The sequence below is a fragment of the Bacillus rossius genome, chromosome 8, assembly GCF_032445375.1.
Source record: "Bacillus rossius redtenbacheri isolate Brsri chromosome 8, Brsri_v3, whole genome shotgun sequence".
Classification (NCBI taxonomy): domain Eukaryota; kingdom Metazoa; phylum Arthropoda; class Insecta; order Phasmatodea; family Bacillidae; genus Bacillus; species Bacillus rossius.
Window position 1 is genome coordinate 59,219,253 of NC_086336.1, and position 21,580 is coordinate 59,240,832.

The 21,580-nt window shown below is 42.6% G+C and overlaps 1 protein-coding gene across 2 annotated transcripts in view; it reads right to left on the reverse strand.

Moving 5' to 3' along the window:
* LOC134535037 (protogenin B-like) overlaps positions 1 to 14,195 on the reverse strand; it is a 220,650-nt gene extending 206,455 nt beyond the window's left edge. For both annotated transcript variants that reach the window (XM_063373870.1, XM_063373869.1), the window contains exon 1: positions 14,063 to 14,195. In XM_063373870.1, coding sequence (XP_063229940.1) covers positions 14,063 to 14,120 — 58 coding nt within the window. In that variant the 5' untranslated portion in view covers positions 14,121 to 14,195. The remainder of the gene's footprint in view (positions 1 to 14,062) is intronic.
* Between the last annotated feature and the right edge of the window lie 7,385 nt (positions 14,196 to 21,580).

A 21,580-nucleotide genomic window follows, 5' to 3' on the forward strand; every position in this document is an offset into this window, starting at 1 on the left:
ATATGAGTAGAGCTAAGATTATTTTGCTGATTCACTGAGTAGCAAACTAGACTCTATGCACACGAGTCCCTACATATGAGTAGAGCTAAGATTATTTTGCTGATTCACTGAGTAGCAAACTAGACTCTATGCACACGAGTCCCTACATATGAGTAGAGCTAAGATTATTTTGCTGATTCACTGAGTAGCAAACTAGACTCTATGCACACGAGTCCCTACATATGAGTAGAGCTATAAGATTATTTTGCTGATTCACTGAGTAGCAAACTAGACTCTATGCACACGAGTCCCTACATATGAGTAGAGCTAAGATTATTTTGCTGATTCACTGAGTAGCAAACTAGACTCTATGCACACGAGTCCCTACATATGAGTAGAGCTAAGATTATTTTGCTGATTCACTGAGTAGCAAACTAGACTCTATGCACACGAGTCCCTACATATGAGTAGAGCTATAAGATTATTTTGCTGATTCACTGAGTAGCAAACTAGACTCTATGCACACGAGTCCCTACATATGAGTAGAGCTAAGATTATTTTGCTGATTCACTGAGTAGCAAACTAGACTCTATGCACACGAGTCCCTACATATGAGTAGAGCGAAGATTATTTTGCTGATTCACTGAGTAGCAAACTAGACTCTATGCACACGAGTCCCTACATATGAGTAGAGCTATAAGATTATTTTGCTGATTCACTGAGTAGCAAACTAGACTCTATGCACACGAGTCCCTACATATGAGTAGAGCTAAGATTATTTTGCTGATTCACTGAGTAGCAAACTAGACTCTATGCACACGAGTCCCTACATATGAGTAGAGCTAAGATTATTTTGCTGATTCACTGAGTAGCAAACTAGACTCTATGCACACGAGTCCCTACGTATGAGTAGAGCTATAAGATTATTTTGCTGATCACTGAGTAGCAAACTAGACTCTATGCACACGAGTCCCTACATATGAGTAGAGCTAAGATTATTTTGCTGATTCACTGAGTAGCAAACTAGACTCTATGCACACGAGTCCCTACATATGAGTAGAGCTAAGATTATTTTGCTGATTCACTGAGTAGCAAACTAGACTCTATGCACACGAGTCCCTACATATGAGTAGAGCTAAGATTATTTTGCTGATTCACTGAGTAGCAAACTAGACTCTATGCACACGAGTCCCTACATATGAGTAGAGCTAAGATTATTTTGCTGATTCACTGAGTAGCAAACTAGACTCTATGCACACGAGTCCCTACATATGAGTAGAGCTAAGATTATTTTGCTGATTCACTGAGTAGCAAACTAGACTCTATGCACACATACATCTGCTTCACGTTGATGATTGGACCACAAAAGCTTATGACACGTCCCGTGACGACTCCGAGCCAGTTAGGTACAAGGAGAAGTGGTTATCCAATCACTCGTAAACCCGCCATAAGGATGTGACCTTGATATCGACCAATGAGCACTCTAAAATGGCTTGATTATGTATGGACAAGTTGAGTCTCGCATGGAGTGAAGCGAATCCGCTAAATATGCGTGGCTCTATGCATATGCGTGGGAATTGGAAAAATTCGCACGGTCATTCACAAGTCATATGTTCATTGGCTGCCGATTTGAGATAAATTCCAACTAGGAAGCTTGTGATTCGATACTTCTTTTATTGAGGGTATCTTATTGGCCCAGGGTTCTTCAGAATAATTGAAGGCCAATGACATGAGCAGACAAAAAATATATTTATATATGAATTTTAGCGTGTTACGCAATGAAACCACGAGTTTTTCCTGTCTCTACATGTAAGACATGAAAAGTTATAAAAAAAGTAATATTAATTCACATGTGTTTGGCCCTTGGAAAAGTTTCAAAAACGACTTTTGGCCCTCAAAAATCCTGGCTAGCGGCCCTGCACGGCCACTGGCGTCACGCGCCGTGTCACGTGCCGTCCGCTGACGTAAGGCATGCCACGCGCGCCTGGCCGGATCACAAGGGTCGTCGCTACCCCCCTCCCTCTCCCCTCTCCGCTCCCCGCGCATCGTCCTGCCTCGGCGCTGCTATCTATCGTTGAGTGGCCTTGGGAATTCCGCGGGCCGCCGCGCGGAGTGGTGCGAATGAGCGCCGCCATTCTGGACTGTTCGGGCGTCGGGTCGGCCCCGGGATGACGCGACTCGTCACAGCCGCTCTCGTCGGTTCTGGAAAAGACGACTCGCTAGTAGGTACGTAAGCAGCGACGCCGGTCTCCGCGGGAGTTCCGAGCGAGTCCCGTTACATTTCCGGAGTTCCGAGGACGAAGGTGCGACATCGGCGAAGAAGGGGAGGACCCACCCACCCGCCCCCCTTGCGAGAGTGGAGCGACGCGGAGTTCGACTGGATCGTGAGAGTGCGGCGACCGAGTGGCGCGAGGTAAGGGGCGAGCCCAGCTCCAGTGAGGACTGCGAACTGCGGAACTTGACAGACATTGAGCGACTTCAGAATAAACATTTTTAAGTGCCAGTGATTTGTGATCGTACATATTTAAAGTACACTTATTTATTATTCACGTAAATATTAGTAATTAATAAAACTGTAGTAAAACTTAATTGGGCTATCTCTCAGGAACCCAGTTTCCCCACATAGGTCGTAACAATAACAAGAATCTATTTACAACAGGTACGACGAAAGTACATGTAAGGAGATACTGTCAGGAATGATTCCTGCCTTCCGGCACAATTATGAGCATAAAAACAGCAGACGTTTCGCTGTGGCGCAGGCAAGATGTTCGCGACTAGACGCCATCTTCACAGGGACGCCGGAACTACAGGTGCTCGCCCACAAATTCCCGCAAATTACTTCGTACAGAGTTGCGAAATAATTAGCGGTCCTTGGCCCGCGCGTTCGTCGGGTACCATCCGCTGGGTACCATCACACGTGTTTTGATAATAACTGTGCGGAACAATAACTGTGCGGGACACTTGACTGTACGGGTCACTTGACTGTGCGGGACACTTGACTGTGCGGGACACTTGACTGTGCGGGTCACTTGACTGTGCGGGACACATGACTGTGCGGGACACTTGACTGTGCGGGTCACTTGACTGTGCGGGACACTTGACTGTGCGGGTCACTTGACTGTGCGGGTCACTTGACTGTGCGGGACACTTGACTGTGCGGGTCACTTGACTGTGCGGGACACTTGACTGTGCGGGACACTTGACTGTGCGGGACACTTGACTGTGCGGGTCACTTGACTGTGCGGGTCACTTGACTGTGCGGGTCACTTGACTGTGCGGGTCACTTGACTGTGCGGGTCACTTGACTGTGCGGGTCACTTGACTGTGCGGGTCACTTGACTGTGCGGGGCACTTGACTGTGCCGGACACTTGACTGTGCGGGACACTTGACTGTGCGGGGCACTTGACTGTGCCGGACACTTGACTGTGCGGGACACTTGACTGTGCGGGACACTTGACTGTGCGGGTCACTTGACTGTGCGGGTCACTTGACTGTGCGGGTCACTTGACTGTGCGGGTCACTTGACTGTGCGGGTCACTTTACTGTGCCGGACACTTGACTGTGCGGGACACTTGACTGTGCGGGACACTTGACTGTGCGGGTCACTTGACTGTGCGGGACACTTGACTGTGCGGGACACTTGACTGTGCGGGTCACTTGACTGTGCGGGACACTTGACTGTGCGGGACACTTGACTGTGCGGGACACTTGACTGTGCGGGTCACTTGACTGTGCGGGACACTTGACTGTGCGGGTCACTTGACTGTGCGGGACACATGACTGTGCGGGACACTTGACTGTGCGGGTCACTTGACTGTGCGGGACACTTGACTGTGCGGGTCACTTGACTGTGCGGGTCACTTGACTGTGCGGGACACTTGACTGTGCGGGACACTTGACTGTGCGGGACACTTGACTGTGCGGGTCACTTGACTGTGCGGGTCACTTGACTGTGCGGGTCACTTGACTGTGCGGGTCACTTGACTGTGCGGGTCACTTGACTGTGCGGGTCACTTGACTGTGCGGGTCACTTGACTGTGCGGGGCACTTGACTGTGCCGGACACTTGACTGTGCGGGACACTTGACTGTGCGGGGCACTTGACTGTGCCGGACACTTGACTGTGCGGGACACTTGACTGTGCGGGACACTTGACTGTGCGGGTCACTTGACTGTGCGGGTCACTTGACTGTGCGGGTCACTTGACTGTGCGGGTCACTTGACTGTGCGGGTCACTTGACTGTGCGGGTCACTTGACTGTGCGGGTCACTTGACTGTGCGGGACACTTGACTGTGCGGGTCACTTGACTGTGCCGGACACTTGACTGTGCGGGACACTTGACTGTGCGGGACACTTGACTGTGCGGGTCACTTGACTGTGCGGGTCACTTGACTGTGCGGGTCACTTGACTGTGCGGGACACTTGACTGTGCGGGACACTTGACTGTGCGGGTCACTTGACCGTGCGGGACACTTGACTGTGCGGGTCACTTGACTGTGCGGGACAGTTGACCGTGCGGGTCAGCGGGACACTTGACTGTGCGGGTCACTTGACTGTGCGGGACACTTGACTGTGCGGGACACTTGACTGTGCGGGACACTTGACTGTGCGGGACACTTGACTGTGCGGGACACTTGACTGAGCGGGACACGATGTGGTTACAGCTATTTGGTCCGAATGTGAACGTAAAATGTATGCAAATGTCTTAGGCTGAAGTGCAATATGAGTTTCTTTGAAGAAGAGAGATATATCGGGGAATAAACAGTTGTACGCTTGAACCATAACTGAGAAGTGCAATTATATCAAATTTCAAACTGTTGGACGAAGTTAATTTTAAAAAACCTGTCAACACTGATATTTTTTTTTTTTTTGTATTTTTACAAGGAAATTTCTTCGGCGGTAGCTGAAGATAGAGGTTAAATGTTAAATGCAAGTCCCTTGAGTGTTTTCAATAATCTGTACCCAATGTGTCTCATGCCTATAAATTATTCTGAAAACACGCATTTTAGCCAATTTCACTCTCCTAAAAATACAGTTAAAGAACTAAATACGAAAATCAAAACTCTCATCCGCCATTAGCATATTCTTAAATGCTTTTCTCAAACATATCCCACTCTGAAGTATGAGCAATTTTCAATTCACGTGTTTTTTTTTTTCTGAAGCTTTGCAAACCATTTGTGCGTGTCCAGTTATGCGGGGGCCCTTTAAATAGGCGTGTGTAAGAATGTATATACATAAATAACACTGATTATGCCACTAGTCCTCACTGATTAACTTGACCTAATCAATCCTGACGCACACAGTGACAGCAAAAATTTCTTATTCCCGCGAACAATCGTACTCACGCCTGGACAGTGCTTCAATTAGAAGTTACGCAATCATACAGATGGAGCATTAGCCGTCTGAAGTGAACCCATTATTTTATTTCAGCCACTCACGTGCCAACATGGCGGTCGTTTGTTCACCGCTTCTTGGATCTGTTCTTTCATGTTCCGATATTCGATTCGTGATTCATGTCCGACGGGTGCAAATTGGAACATGACTGTAATGCTATCAACGCTTATTTTCATGACCACGCGCTCACAACTGTTCGCCCCGACATACGCGGGTGTTTCAGTAGTCAAGAACAGCATTTAAAAGTGTAAAAAAAAATGGCCTCCTCTTTGGTAAGAAAAATTAAAAAAAAAAAAAAAGGAATATCAAAAACCCAACAAAAAGATACCCCAGGCCACACCCGACCTTTGAAGCCGGTTTAGTTGTTATTGTAAAAATGCATTCTGTTACAGTTCATAGTGTGTAATTTTTTTTACTATTGCATACGTATTTTCGCTTTTTAAGACTTCAGAAATGCGTTAAAATAGCCTGGGGTATTTTTTGACGTGACGTCTAATAAATCGATGAACGGCTGCACGCAAGAAAAACTGTCCCGTTACGCACATTGTCCCGTAACCTCATTGTACGCTTGCGCCGCATCTATCTCTCTTCCACTCGATTGGAACAACCATCGATTTGACTTTTTCGAGGCTCATTCAACTTGAAACACTCCCTTTCGTTTCCTACTTTTCCTATCATCGTCCTATCCTTAACAGAATAACACAGATTGGAAGAAGTTAAATAGCAAACATTTAGGCATAAATGTTATAGTTAAAATAATCTCTTCGTTAAAGTAACAAACATATTTGAATAATTAATGAGTGCAAATAAAAGTAAATTTATCAATTAAATTGTAGATTTCATTTCACTCCTTCTTTGTATCCACACAAAATAGTGCTAATTCAATAAAAATGACTCAATTTTATTCATAAAAGTATGCAATCATTTCATCAATGTTTTTTTATGACGTTGTCACGTTAAACTATCGTCCGTAAACCGTCTTTACAGACAACCAATTTTTTTTCTTCGGATTTCTCATTTAAGTGGAGGTACTTTTCATACCACATTGAAACCTCCGATAAACACCCCCCCCCCCCTCCCCTTTTCTTTTTCATTTTTTCCTTCTTAATTTAGTTACTTGGTTCGCCACTGCTTTTCCTCTACCCATTGCGGTAAGTCAGGCGGTCTGCTCCATCTGCTTCCCTTATTCCTGACTCATACACCGAGCAGAGTGTAGGAGTTCCACGGGAGGGCTCGAATCCGGGCATTCCACGGTCCGGCACCATTCGCGATCAAATTTTTTTTTTTGCGGGTGGAATACGGCTGTTTGTCAGGTCGCATAAATAGCACCGCCGGCGTCCACTCGGAGCTTATCACTAACGTCGCTTTCCGTTTCAGTACAGTGTTTCCTGTTTTCTAGCGGATAACATTTCACGGGTACATTTCCGTAAAAAAATTTTTTAAAGAAGAGAATTACGGACGCAACGTGATAGCGGAGACATTGTTTAAAGGGCATACAATTTCTTTCTAAGGAGCAATTTATCACAACCTGTCCTAAATACAATTGTGAAGTATTAATTTTTTCTTTGAAACTCCCGTTAAAACTATATTGGCATTCGATAATCCGGCATGAACGTTTTCGTTCACGAGCGTGCCGGGCTTAAACCTTTCACTGTACAAACTTACGTACATAACTTACAAAGCTTATAAAAACTATAAAAAAAATAATAATGAAGCCAGAGAAGGTATAGGAACGCAATTTTCAAGTTGATTACAGTGAATTATAATGGGCACGAGTTTATGACAGTTGCCGACACTGTGCTACCGAGCCCCGTTTACACAGTAATGCCAGCTTGCTTAGGCATTTTTAAAACTTAAGATTAATTTCACTCTATTTACTTTCCCAAATACATCCCGGGCAAGTTTCACAACCACAGAGTTTCATTTGGCACACCAATACGTTTGGTATGTACCCTAATGTTTTACGAAAGTGATTGCATACGGGTTTACGTTGCCACACGTGGGTTCACACATCTTTGTGACGCATTTGCATACGTCGACTTCCGTTCCATTTCCCACGTAATCACTCCTTCCAAATGCCGTACACCGAAAGCTAAGTCGTTTTACTAATATAAAAAATACTTTTAATCACTCTAACCCAGTGCAAGAAACACTAACCCATTGCAAGAATCATTCGCAGAACGTACTAGTTAGTGCCACAACTGAGAACAGACAAACTTGAGACTAGTTTAATGAGACAGGCCACATTGAGGCTTGTCTCTCCACCTGTCGAGATGGTGGGAGAGGTTAGTGGCTGCAACAGCACAACCCTCTCTCTCTCTCTCTATCTTCCCCCCTCACCCGCAATCCATCACAACGTTCCAGTGTCAACTGCCACTCGATATCTAAACCTCAAACCACGCTGCGCTCACTTGTCGCCTCCGGTAAATCAAAACCTCCATTCACAAGTCCGTACATTTACGCACGGACACGAGATGTCAGGGAGAGGAGAAAACTGGACCGACTGGAGATGGACTCAGGTTAGAACCTCGGGAAGGGAGGGAATGATTCCCAGTTAATTACTAAATGGGAAGTCCGAAATTTGAAAAAAAAAAAAAAAAAAAAAAAAAATGCAATAGCCTCAAAAACATGCAATGTTGAAAGAATTTCTGACCTCTTTGGAAATAATTATCAAAACCATGAAGTAGCTTATTTTTCGTTCTCTCTACATTTTAATTATAATTCAAAAAGGGGGTGGGGTCAATTTCCCCCCCCCCCAACGCTCATCCCATTAGTAAAGACCGGAAAAATTCGCGTATTAATTTCGTGATAGGCTGAAATTCAAACATGTGTACAATTCTGCTGGTTCTGCTATAGGCTCGCAGTTTAACCGGAGCTCTCTGGACCAATGAGAGACTATCGACCGATGGAGCGTCGAATCACGAGCTACCCAGTGGAGACGCCTCACAATTTAGTACCCAATGAACACGCGTGTTTACTTGAGAAATGCAGAGGATAATGGAGGCTATCCTAGAGGTCATTGAATCCGCGAATTTTTCCGGTCCCTACCCATTAGATACAGCCAATGGAAATGGTAAATACAGATTTACCTCGGCATAAAACTTAGAATACTTTAATTTTTTTTTCGTCCACTATTTCCTACCAATTTCTCTCTCTATCTCTACACACACACACACACACACACAAATGGTGGCCAACAGCTTGACTTCAGTGGACCACGAATGACATAGTTACACGATTAGAAGACGCGTCAGCTCTCACCTGAGGATTTGTGTTATATGTACCACTTTCAAGACAAATATGGGGTGCGGCTATGTCATGGACACGGCCGTGTATTGTACGTGAATGCGTGTACGTAACAGGTAAGATTTTCTATACAAAATATAAATTACGCAATTTTTTTATTTTATTTTAACACCATATATATTCACTGTAACGATTTTACAATAATGTTTTATACATGCAATCGATAGATTTTTGACGAGAGCTGACGATTGAAACCCAATCGAACGTCGTAGCTTCTCCGAGAGTCAAAAGTTATACTAAATGGAAATCTCGAAACGCAGCAAAATGACCTCAAAATGGCGGCGCTTCCCCCTCCACCGCGCGCGATGCGTCACAGCTCTCACTTAGCGCAACGAATTCTTTGATCCTTTAGCTATCCAGTGGTGTAATTAAATTGTGGATGGCGATGATAGATATGTAGCTGCAACACCAAACTGTATCCCCCGATTTTGTTATCATTCGCTTTTTGAATTGCCTCCCACTATGGAAGCAATTTTAAAGACGTATTCACGTAAAAAAAAATCTCTTACCCCCATGTGGATAAACCCAAGACCTTCGAGTCAGTGATGCTAATGAGATAGAACAGGGTGCGAGAGAAGCCACTAGCCCATTACCTTACTTCCCGGCCAATCAGGACGCGTTTGCTTCCGCGCTGAATTACTGTGCTCGGGTGTTTTAACAGCAGGCATGTGCCTGAAATTAGTCACCTTCCTATTCACGAAACACAAGACGACGCCACAGTGTTCCAACTTTCAGCTCGTCTCGAAACATTTTCGCGAAAAAAAATACATGACTAATTATTATTATTAGCTAAGTTTAGTTTTTGTGCGCAACGAGCAACTTAATAGGGCCACTGAATATTGCTACAGACAGCACAAACAGTTTCAGGAAGAGATGACGCGACACTTTCTTGTCTTAAATGCTATTCTTTTTTCTTTTTTTTTTCTGAAAGATTTGGTCAATACTCAATTGTTCGACTCATTCATGTTGCAAAACTTACGCCGGGATAGCAGAGTGGATTAGTGTTGTCAGGGCGGAAAGTGGTTGCATGAGACATGTACTCTCTGCGTAACAAGCTGGGACGAATGTGGAAGGGATAAAATGAAAAAAAAATGTAAATATCGATACGTACATTTATGTTATAAAATGGTCAACAAGTCTTAAAAAAAATAATAATTTTTTATGTGTTTGTTTACATGTTACTGTGCTCTAAATCACACTGAAAAATTGACTTAGATAATGTAAAAAAATATATTATTATTTAAGTAGGAAAATATTTAAGTACTTTTCTCTAGCTCTTCAGCCAAGTTACGTTTAATTATAACTAATAAATATAATATGTTTAGGTGGATTAATTTTTACACTTTTTTTTCATGTTGCTATCAAAGAAAAAGAAGTTTAATGTTACTGTGTTTAGATATCAACACTAACCGGTGTTTTGATAAATATTGATTTTTGCGCCATCTGCCCCACACCCTGCGCAAACGTTCAGGGAGAGATGACTATAGACTGGAACAACTCACGGTTTCTTTCCGTCTTTCCCGCGGCTCATGTAATTGACCCTCAATTTATCTGAAGGACTTTAGGGCCAATAAGAAACCCTCAACGAAAGAAGTATCGAATCACAGACTACCTACATAGTTGGTATTTTCTCTCAAGTCGGCAGCCAATGAACGCGGTAGTCTAACCTGGAGGTCATTGAAAAACGCGAATATTTTCTGTTCCCTAGAGACGCAAAACACTTATTTTGTACACATGCATAAATGTTTAATTTGATTTTTTATATATTTTACCTTTCGGGCATCTTTCATGAAGATTAAGAATGAAAGTAACAAGTCAAGTGTAATGTTGTAAAATTTTTACGAACATAACAATTCGCGACGGCAACTGAAATGAAATGTGTGCCAACCCGCCCTGCTTTACTTTACATCGGGTCAACACTTTCAGTATGTAACAACCTTCACTGGAGTGAAGCCTTAAGTTCACTAGAGAGAGACTGTGACTCGTTACTTCCTTGGTTTAGAGTTCATAAAATCTGTGGGTGACAAAAGTTTAAAAAATGTTGGAATTTTATCCTATCGCGAAATCAAATAGCGAACTTTTCTGGGTAAATTGATACCGCATGAATACGCGTGGTTTTATATTAAATCATTATTAAATGCGTCAAACCTATTGTCTCTTTTCTTTTACCCTCACGTAAACATTGGTAACAAGTCCATACAAATAAATGCCTGGTTAACTGAACGTTTACTTTAAAAAATTCAAGCTTAATAACCAACCCCGTTATAGAACTTAAAAAAATAAAACTACCGATAGTAAAATAACCATCTACTCCAGCCCACATGCTCTGTGAAATCATATCAATTTTTTTGACGCTACAGTACTGTGTTTAATTATTTAAAAAACGTAATTTACATTCTTGAAAAAAACATATAAAATTATAGTTGTGATAATGACTTTTCAAGACATTATAAATTTATTTTAAGGGGCTTTTATTTTTCCAAATGGGGTCATCGCCTTACCCTACGTAGGAAACTTGAGTCCGCCAATCGAAGGAATATAGTCTCTCGTGTAACGTCAACCTGACTGATTTGTTTTAAAGCAAAACCAACATTGAAATGGTGGCACCTGAAGAATAAAAAAGGAGTGGCATTCATAAGTTACAAAAACTGTCTGATACTTGATTACCACAGAACAAACAAAACACGACAGAAATAAGAAATTTCGTTCAAAATGCCCAGCAGTTGAATACGACGAACATAGAACTGTTTATACAACAAACTCCTCAAAAGATTCTTGTAACAGTAAAATGAGTAGTAAGTATTCTTCGGCTTGTCTTCTTGAAGAACTTAATTTTATGTGCAATCAGTCGCAACAGATAAAACCAAGACTGCACTTATTATTATAGATCATCCAAATGCCTGAGAGCTATAACTTATCGAAACAGAATACCTGGTTCATTTAAATGCTGTCATAGCATGTTACATAACGCGTAGGTCAAATATCTGTGGGATTTAGTAGTGAAACATTTTCATAAATAAATACTACGACTGTGTACACTTTATTTAACATTTTGTTGAACTCAACAGTGTTTTCATCAAAACTTTTTATTTCTCCGTGAGTCAAAATATTATTTTTAAATGAAATCACTGATAATTCTATTTATCTTGAAGACAAATATTAACTACTGTAAATATTGCATGATAAATTTATCATCTGCAGTTTTAAGATTAAAAATACTGTATATTTGATGACGTCGCAACTTTCATTTCTAAAAAAAAATGCATTTTCATGAATTTAAGCGTGTAAGGTAGTCGGTAAATCTACACTACGATGATATTCGTCTATTCTCTAAATGGGTCACTCCAGTTAAAAGGTTCGATAATCGATTAACCAGTTCAAATTTGACGCCTTAATACGATCATGATGTAAGGCAGCGTAATATTCCCAAAAGACCTCCTAGTGGTAAGTGTGTAATGTCAGCAGAAGTATTTGCTCCCCTTGCTTCTGCGCGCAACGATGTGGCAACGTCGTTTCAAGAGATGAGAAAAATTCTGACTCACAACACGAAGCTGCGAGCTATTTCCCAGCCAGCATTGGTCTTATGGCAGAACGTTCAAGGTCACTGAAAGGCAAGTGGCAATGCTCCTTCCCCCCTCCTCTTTTACCAATCTTAATAATTCCCCTCCAAACATACACACACACATATATAAGTTATCTGATGTTTTATTACACTGGATTAAGCTTCTTTTTTTTCGATTAGCCTGCTTTAACTTCGTAGCTTTTAAGATCTATCAACATTCACAAACAAATAAATTACCGAAACAAACCTAACCACTTATTTTTTAAAACTAAATACAGTTTGCGAACATGGTTTATACGTCACACGCAGTTAATATCTCTCGCAATTCATTCACTGGCTCCTTCAGTTTCGTAACCACGGACACCAAATGTTACAAGAATACCAAACTAACGAATCAAAAAAGTTCCGATCGTACGTAACACAACAGAAGGCCACATTACTGTACAGTTTAACTCGTGAAAGAAATAGTTAGAAGCCAATATCTAAAAAAAAAAAATACGTTGAAAGGGATTTTTGTGATAAATAAATAAGATTGTCATTCTCATTTATTTTATTCTTGAAGTTTTATATGCCATTTTTTTTTAACAAAGTAGTGTAACGAATTAAAGAGTGCAAGTAATTCACTGGGTAAAAAAAAATATATCGACATTGATTTTAAAAATAAGGAATGAAAACAAAATGTTTCTCCCGTGGCAACATGGCAGCATTCAGAACAGAAAACGGTCTAAGAAAACAGCTCGCGTTACACGCCTCACAATCAAGCGTACACACGACGTGAGCATTATCTACGATTGTAAGACGTCGAGCTGTTTCATTCATAGCCGCAACCACGGCGGAACAAATCAAAGAACTATGTTACTGCGCAAGAGGCTGAGATTAGTCCCACGCACTATTTGGATTATGAAGGATGAGGAGGGGGAAACAATTGGAAGATGAGGGGGGGGAAGGGAGGGATTGGTGAGAGGATCTGTGAACGTCAGTTTATCCAACTGCGCGGAAGAAAAAAAACGTCACGTTAGCGCCACCTGGCACGACGGCACTATGACATTCCGTTCCACTGAACACATGCGCACTGGGACACCGGGATCATAACACGGGCACTACTGCTTCCCCCGCACACACACACATCCCCACCCCACCCCTCTCCACCACTCCCAGGCCCCCTTTCGCTTCGCAATGAAACAACACTTCCGACGACACAAACACACACACGCACCGATGTTGAAAGGCGCATCCGCTTGTTTGTTTACACAACCCATCGTACCAACTGCGGCGACCAATGAGTCGAACACACACGGGCGGGCGAGCGTTGATTAGGACAGTTTCACTCCACCGCGCGTAAAATTACTAGTACGTACCCGTGGGGAAGGAAAAAAAAAACGCATTCCGTAACGGTGTTCACGTGGGAAAACAAAGATCGCGAGCTGGACTAGAAGAGAGTGGGGGGAAGCAGCTGTCAGGAGTCGGTCGACGCAACTGCTCCGGCCCCGAGGCACACACGTGCACCACACAAAACACAAACAGGCGTTCGTGTAGATGGCGCGCTCGCTGGTGTATCAGGCGTCTCGACGGCGGGCCCAGGGCCTTGTCAGGCCCCGTCGGTCCCCCCCCTCGGGCCCTGCGGTCCTCCGCAAGGGCCTAGAAAGGCCACCGGGCCGGGTCCGGTCGGAAAAAACATCTCGCGGGGCTTGGGGCGTCGGAGCGAGCGCTCGCGCGGCCATCTTGAATATTTTTTTTTTCCCCACCTCGGGGAGAACGAAGGCGAAGCAAGCGTTCACTAAGGGGGGAAAAGGCGAGGCCGCTTTCTCAAGACAACTCACCTGCCGTCGGCGATCCTACTGCAAACAGAACGCAGAGCAGGAGGGCTCGAGACGCCATAAATCCGCACTCATCTGAAGCGATATCCCTCACGGCAGAACTCGGTCCGGTAGCGCCATGGAAGCTATCCGGGGCCCCGCGCGCGCGCACTGATACACACTGACGCCGCCCAGCGCCGCTCGCCGCATGTTTCCCCTTTCCCCCCTCCACCGACCGTGGTTCCCCCCCCCCCCTTCAGACTGGACGGACCATAGCCTTCCGCGGCTGTTCCGAGCAGCGCGCGCTCCCCCCTTCGCGCGGCGTCACCCCTCCCTGGCCCCCTTCCACAACATCTACCACCCTCCCTCCTGCCCTTGGCCCGTGTACCAGTTTTCAGCTTTTCGACCGGTCCCGCGCCGAACGTGCGAGCCCTAATGTTTCCCTCTTTCCCCGAGCCAATGTACCTTCCGTTATCATTGCAGGTGACTTTTTATTTATATTTCCCTTTACGCGAGTCCTTTGGGAGTCTGGTCGGGGGCCTATCGCAAGAGCTCATTTCTTGTGGGTTGCCTTACTTTGCGTATTTCATAAAATATACGACACATAGATGGAAAAAGAATTATTTTTTTTTTTAAAGATTTTTTTGTTTGTATCTTCAAGATGACTCTAGTGGGTAAGTATTCAAATCAAGTATATTAAGCATCGTATATTTAACAAAAAAATTACCGCGATATTTTGTAATCAGTTTCATTAGTAAAATTAAGGTGAAACATATTTTTTTAACAGTGTACTGGGATACTGTTCTCATTGCGTAATTGTAAATATATATATATGTTAATTTAAAACATTATTTTGGACATACATAATTTACTCTGTGTGTCATACATGGTGACATTAAAATGTTTCTGTTTCATCCCGTAACACGTTAAAATTCATATAATTATACTTTTCCCGCTGCTCATTTCATTGCCTTCATTTCATCTGAATGACTCTGGGCTAATGAGATATCCTCAATAAAAGAAGTATCGAATCACAGGCTACCAAGTTGGAACTTCTCTCAAATCGGCAGCCAATGAACAGGTGACTATTGGCCAAGCATGCAAGTGTCTGTGGAGTCTATCCTTGAAGTCAGGGTAACCGTAAATTTTTCTGGTCCCTAGTCATAGAGGAGACCCAAAGAATGGATAAATAGAGACCGGAAAAATTCGCGGATTCATTTCGTGATAGGCTGAAATTCAAACACGTGTACAATTCTGCTGGTTCTGCTATTGGCTCGCAGTTTAACTGGAGCTCTCTGGGCCAATGAGAGACTATCGACCAAAGAAGCGTCGAATCACAAGCTACCCAGTGGAAACGCCTCACAATTTAGTACCCAATGACCACGCGTGTTTACTTGAAATGAACAGAGGATAATGGAGGCTATCCTAGAGGTCATTGAATCCGCGAATGTTTCCCATCCCTATGGATAAAGTAAAACTGATACACAAACACGTAGAAAATAAGCCGAAGTCAGATCTTAGATGCAAAGATAGCACAATAATTCCGTGGCAGGATTTATTCGGAACAATATCGGAGCACAGAAGAAAACGAACACAGTGGACTGAAAGCAACGAGACATCTGCAACAAAATCGTAAGTACACGACAAACATCAACGTTTTGAAAAAAACAGCGTCAAGCTTAGGAAACCGACGATGATACAGAACAAGAAATGTAGACAACACAACGACACACGGGCGAACCCAGCGATGAGTTCGTCTGTGCTTCGATACTGCTTTGACCACGGCCGTCGATCCGCGGAGGGGGGGGGGAAGCAGTCCCCCTTGAATTAAGAATCCTCTCACTGAGGGGGGTGCTCACCTGCACTTGCATAAGCACGACTGCGAAATGCTTTTGATGTCAAAACTATGTCTAATGGGTAGAGACTGGAAAAATTCGCGCTTTGGATGACCTCTAGGATACACTCCACAATCTCCTACACACTCAGGCAAATGCCACCTGCTCATTGGCTACTGACTCGTGACACCTGTCAACTGGGACGCTTGCGATTCGATACTTTTTTGGTTGAAGGTTTTTCATTGTATCAAAGTCCTTCAGATAAACTGTGAGCCAATTAGAGAAGCAATATAAAGGTACATTTGTTTGGATTATAGCATATCGTGAAATGAATCTGCGCATTTTTCCGGTCTCTACTAATCGGAAAAGGGGTGAGATGGGGGGTGGGGGGTGGAATTCACTGCAACTCTCATCAGGCCCTCTAGCCCAGACTCGTCCTCGTCTGGAACTAAAGCGTAGCTCGGGTTGTAATGGCTTCACTCCGTCTAAGGAGACTTTCCTAATTGGATGCAATTCGCCCGCTGCGCGCCGCGGCAGGCTCATAAATCTGTGTCCGGCGCAGCGCGCCCAGCGGGGACTTGACGGAGTTAACTGGGGTTAAATGCACTCTCGAAATTTGTGTTTGTTTCCGACATTGCTCGGTTATCCGAACAACGTCCCACAACTCACACAGAAAAGAAAAGTAAGGAGTCACGCTGCCAGAGACAGGAAGGAAGTTTGTATCGAAATAACTTCTTGTTTTTTAGTTTAACTTGTTTACAGTTGGCTGGATTAAGTAGAGGCGGTGACGTCATCAAAAAGTGTTGAAAAGCAGCACAGACAAAAGAAAAAGTGAAAAAAAGCCCAGGGCGTCACGAAAATTGTGACGATCGGGAAGAAAAATGTTGTGTGTCTTCATTGCGGGTTTTCGGCGCCATGTTTGCTCCACTTGCACCTCCATGACGTCACCGAGCAATGAGACGTGTGGTGAGGCTTTGTGGCTGCGGATGCGTCAACTGCATTTTGCACGCGTAGTTGCAATTGCACTGCACTGGCATCGGCTCTGAAGCCTCTCGCCGCGGCAACATGGATGGCAGCAGCGGCGGCCCTGTCTGAAGCTGGCGTGGAACTGCAACCAGTCCGTGACGTTGAATTCCAACGAGGTTTCATTGAAGTTATACTTCTTTGGGCGCGTTATGAAGAAAGAAAATAAATAAGAGTTTAAAAAAACTAAAAAAAACATGCTTTTATAGAAAATCCAACTAAAAAATATATAATAAATATTAATAAATTTAATTTAAAAATAGTGTAAGATAAAAAAAAATTATTTAAAAAAACCGTGGGTTGTATGGTGTCAATAGTTATAATTATTTTACTGATATATATGAGTAGAAGGATTATCATTTTGATAATATCTTAAAAAGCACCCCACGCTTTTTTTTAAATAAAATACATTTTTTTATTTTACACTATTTTTAAATTAAATTTATTAAAATTTATTTTATATTTTTTTGTAGGATTTTCTATAAAAGCGTGTTTTTTAGTTTTTTCAAACTCTTATTTATATTTTACCTTTTAGTTTTGTTTATTTATAAAAGCGTGTTTTTTTAATTTTTTAAAACTGTTATTTGTCCTAATCAACTATTAATTCCGTGATAACTATAAGTAACTGTAATTATTTTACGAAAAATTATTAATGTGTACAGCTGTATTGATATCAAATCTCGATTTTAGAAGCCATTTAAAATTTTTAACGTTATCAATATATACAGTGAGACTTAATGGTATAACCTTATTGACGAACAAGTGATATCGACCAGTCTTACATACTGTACGAAATTAATGCTGTGAAGCAGGAAAGGATGGGAGTTACGGATTAATTATTACGTGAAGCGTTCCACATTTACGTAACAGGAATTTTGGGAAGGATAAGGATTGAGAAAGGATGAGGAAAGGACCTGCTCAATGAGAGTGTATACAATAGGTGAGAAAAATTCGGATAGACCGGACTGGGATTCGAACCCAGAGCCTTCCGATGACATGTCGGCTGCTCTACCATCGGGCGCTCGATGTACGATAAATATGATACAAAGCGCCCCACGCTTTTTTCACAATAATACTAGCATTTTTCATTCATATATTGTTTTAAGCTTGACTTGATGTAGGCTTTTGGACATACGCCATTGCTTAGCACATGTATGTCTGCAGAAGAAAACTACAAAAAAACACAAATGACAAAAAAACACAAATTAAGCAAAAATTGCTGTTGTCAGAATTTAACGCCACACAATATTCCACAGCAGGAATATGGTCAACAAACAAGGAAAAAACAAAGAAAAATGGACTAACAGAACGAAAAAACCCCCACAAATGATGACAGCACAAAAATTCCGAACCCAAAAAAATTCACCACAACAGTTTAAACGAGACAGCCCCTTCTCAGTCGCACCTGTGTTTCCTTACCATGTGCGTCTTTGCCTGAGGACGGGAGCAGATAGCAGTTTCCGAAACGTCGCTTGTTTCTGTTTTAGAAAACTGTTGTGTTTGTTTCGTCTTTTCGTTTGGTCGTGTTTTTGTCTCGTTTTGACTGTTGTGCTGAATTTTTTGGGTTCAATATTTTTTGTGCTGTCATCATTTGTTTTGTTTTTTTTACTATTGTGTTTGCTTCGTCTTTTCGTTTTGCTGTGTTTTTTTGTCTCGAACAACGAAACTTTCAATTTCTAGACCTTTTGTGAAATAAATCGCCTTGGAGTACTTTTTTTTTTACTTTAAAAATTGTTCTTGAGTCATTACTGTAGTGAAATACTATTATCTAGGCTACTTAGATAAACTATGTTTATATTTTTTACAAAATAGTTTATAATTATTTCTGACTTTAAGACAAAGTATATAATTACTAGAGACCGGAAAAATTCGCGAATTCATTCCGCGATAGGCTAAAATACAAATCATTATACCTCAGTGCTGCCTCTGTTATTGGCTCACAACTCACCTGGATGACACTGGGCCAATGGAAACACCCAACCAAAGCTTTATCGAATCACAGGCTGCTACGCTGGAACGTCTCATAAGACAGCTTCCAATGAGAGGGTGGCATTTGACCGAGTGTACGTAGAACTATGGAGTTCATCCTACAGGTCATTGAACCCGCGAATTTTTGCGGTCCCTAATAATTACTTAATTCATAATGTTACGTTAAGATCCCTTCACCTCTGTTATAACTCTATATACTCAAATATAGTCTATATCACGGTCAAGTGCACTATTTTTACACATTCGTGTGAGACATTGGGCTGTCTCTCCGCAATTTCTATTCAACGATATAAAATAAAGTTCTTTCATTTCGAATAAAATTGCTAGCCAACCATTTACAAGTATTCCATCCCAGAAGTGACGGGGGAAAATATTCAGTTGTCAGACTGTAAACTTTAATAATGTCACAAGTCAGAAAAAGGAAAGAAAAAAACCGTGCTCGTATGATAGATTCTGTGTCATCTAAACGTGACAGATTTCAAGACTTACCACCAGCGGTGCTCATTTCCCGACTGTCACTTGCAAAGCGACGGGTTCGATGTTTACTTGCGAACGCAGCCTCATGAAGTCGCTTGAAAACCTTATGCTGACAGAACAATACTGGCGGAAGAATATATACACCATTGGTACTACTTTAAAATTAAAATAAATAAACTGTCGAATGCGCGACAAGTGACTTGACACGAGGCGCGACTCTAGAAGCAAAAATAGCACGAAGGGGGGGGGGGGGGGGGGTAGATAACACCTTCCGAGCTAAAATTTTGTATTTATTTCGGGAAGTAATTTTATATTTACCTAAATACTTAGGTTCGTAAGTTTAACCTTTTTTTTTTTATCAAAAGCTGTATGAAACTATTAAAATGATCGGTATTTGAGACCACGCTTTTGTAAATATTCCAAGGTCAATCTCCGACGTACCTATCTAATGACTAGAGACCTGCAAAATTCGCGGTTTCGATGGCCTTCAGAATAGGCTGCACATACCCCTGTACACTCGGGCAAATAACGCAAGTTCATTGGCTGCCGTCTTGTAAGTCGTCTCAGCTGGTTTGTCTGTGATTCGATCCTTCTTTGGTTGAGGGTTTATAACTGGTTGAGATTCGTCCAGAAGAACAGTAAGCCAATAGCAAAATTGTCTAAGAGGTATATGTGTTTGAATTCTAGCTTATCACCGAATGAATCCGCGAATTTTGCAGGTCTCTACTTATAGGAATACCTCCACGGTCTATCGGTCCATGGTGGAGTAAAAAACCTTATTTGTATCGTATCCCATTCCTTATGTATATATAATATACCGTCAAATATTGTAAATATATATATATGATTTTTTTTTAAGATACCGATTGATTATTGATAAACAATTTTTAGGGACAGGAAAAATTCGCGGGTTCAATGACCTACAGGATGAACTCCATAGTTCTATGTACACTCGGTCAAATGTCACCAACTCATTGGCTGCTGTCTTGTAAGACGTCCCAACGTTGCAGCCTGTGATTCGATAAAGCTTTGGTCGGGCGTTTCTCATTGGCCCAGAGTCATCCAGGTGAGTTGTGAGCCAATGGTAGAGGCAGCACTGAGGTATAACTATTTGTATTTTAGCCTATCGCGAAATGAATTCGCGAATTTTTCCGGTCTCTAACAATTTGTGTTCTGATTTGAAAATGGTTGACAAAATATAAGCACTTTGTAGCACAATAGTTATTTATTTCAATAGATATGTGTTTGCACACAATTCGATTTCTTGTGATTTTTCTTATCTTTTCAGATGGTTTATTCGATGGTTTCTGATAGTTTAAGGATTGAGTCGTGACCCACCTGTAACCCTTCCGCGACCCACTAGTGGGTCGCGACCCACCGTTTGGGAACCGCTGCTCTAGACTGTAATTAGTAGAGACATGCAAAATTCGCGGATTCATTTCGCGATAGGCTAGCATCAAAACAGCTATACCTTCGTACCGCTTCTGCGATTGGCCCACATTTTATCCGGGGAACTGTGAGCCAATGGGAAACACTAAACCAAGAAAGTGCCTAATTACGGACAGCCTAGTTGAGACGTCTAACGCGTCAGTAGCCAATGAACAGGTGTCATTTCCGCGAGTATTTAAAGGACTGTGGAGTCTATCCTAGAGGTCAATGAATCCGCGAATTTTGCAGGTCTCTAGTAATTAGTAGATACCTGCAAAATTCGCGATTTCAATTACCTATAGGATAGACTCCATAATATTCTGTGCACTCGGGCAAATTACGCCTTCTCATTGGCTACTGACGTATAAGTCCTGTTAACTGGGATGTTCCGTGATTCGATACTTCTATCGATGAAGGTTTTTCATTGGCTCCGAGTCCTTCAGGTAAACCGTGGCCCAATCACTGAAACAGCAAAAGGTGCAAACGTATTTGGATTCTAGCCTATCGCGAAATGAATCCGCGAATTTTTCAGGTGTCTAGTAATTAGTTAGAGTTGAGCCAAGGAGAAACCTCTGACGGACCCAGGTAGAGCCCTGAGCTCTGTCATGAAGGTGCGGCACGGGACGAACAGTACAGTGCGGAAGAAGAGTCAGGCTGGAAAAAAAAACGGGCTGCCACCTGGAGTCCGATGTGATTTCGAGCTCCTTAGTCTTCGTCTCCTGACGAAGACATCCCCCGGGTTCGCCGAAAAAAGAAAACAAAAAAAAAAACCTGTTCCGTCCCGCCACGC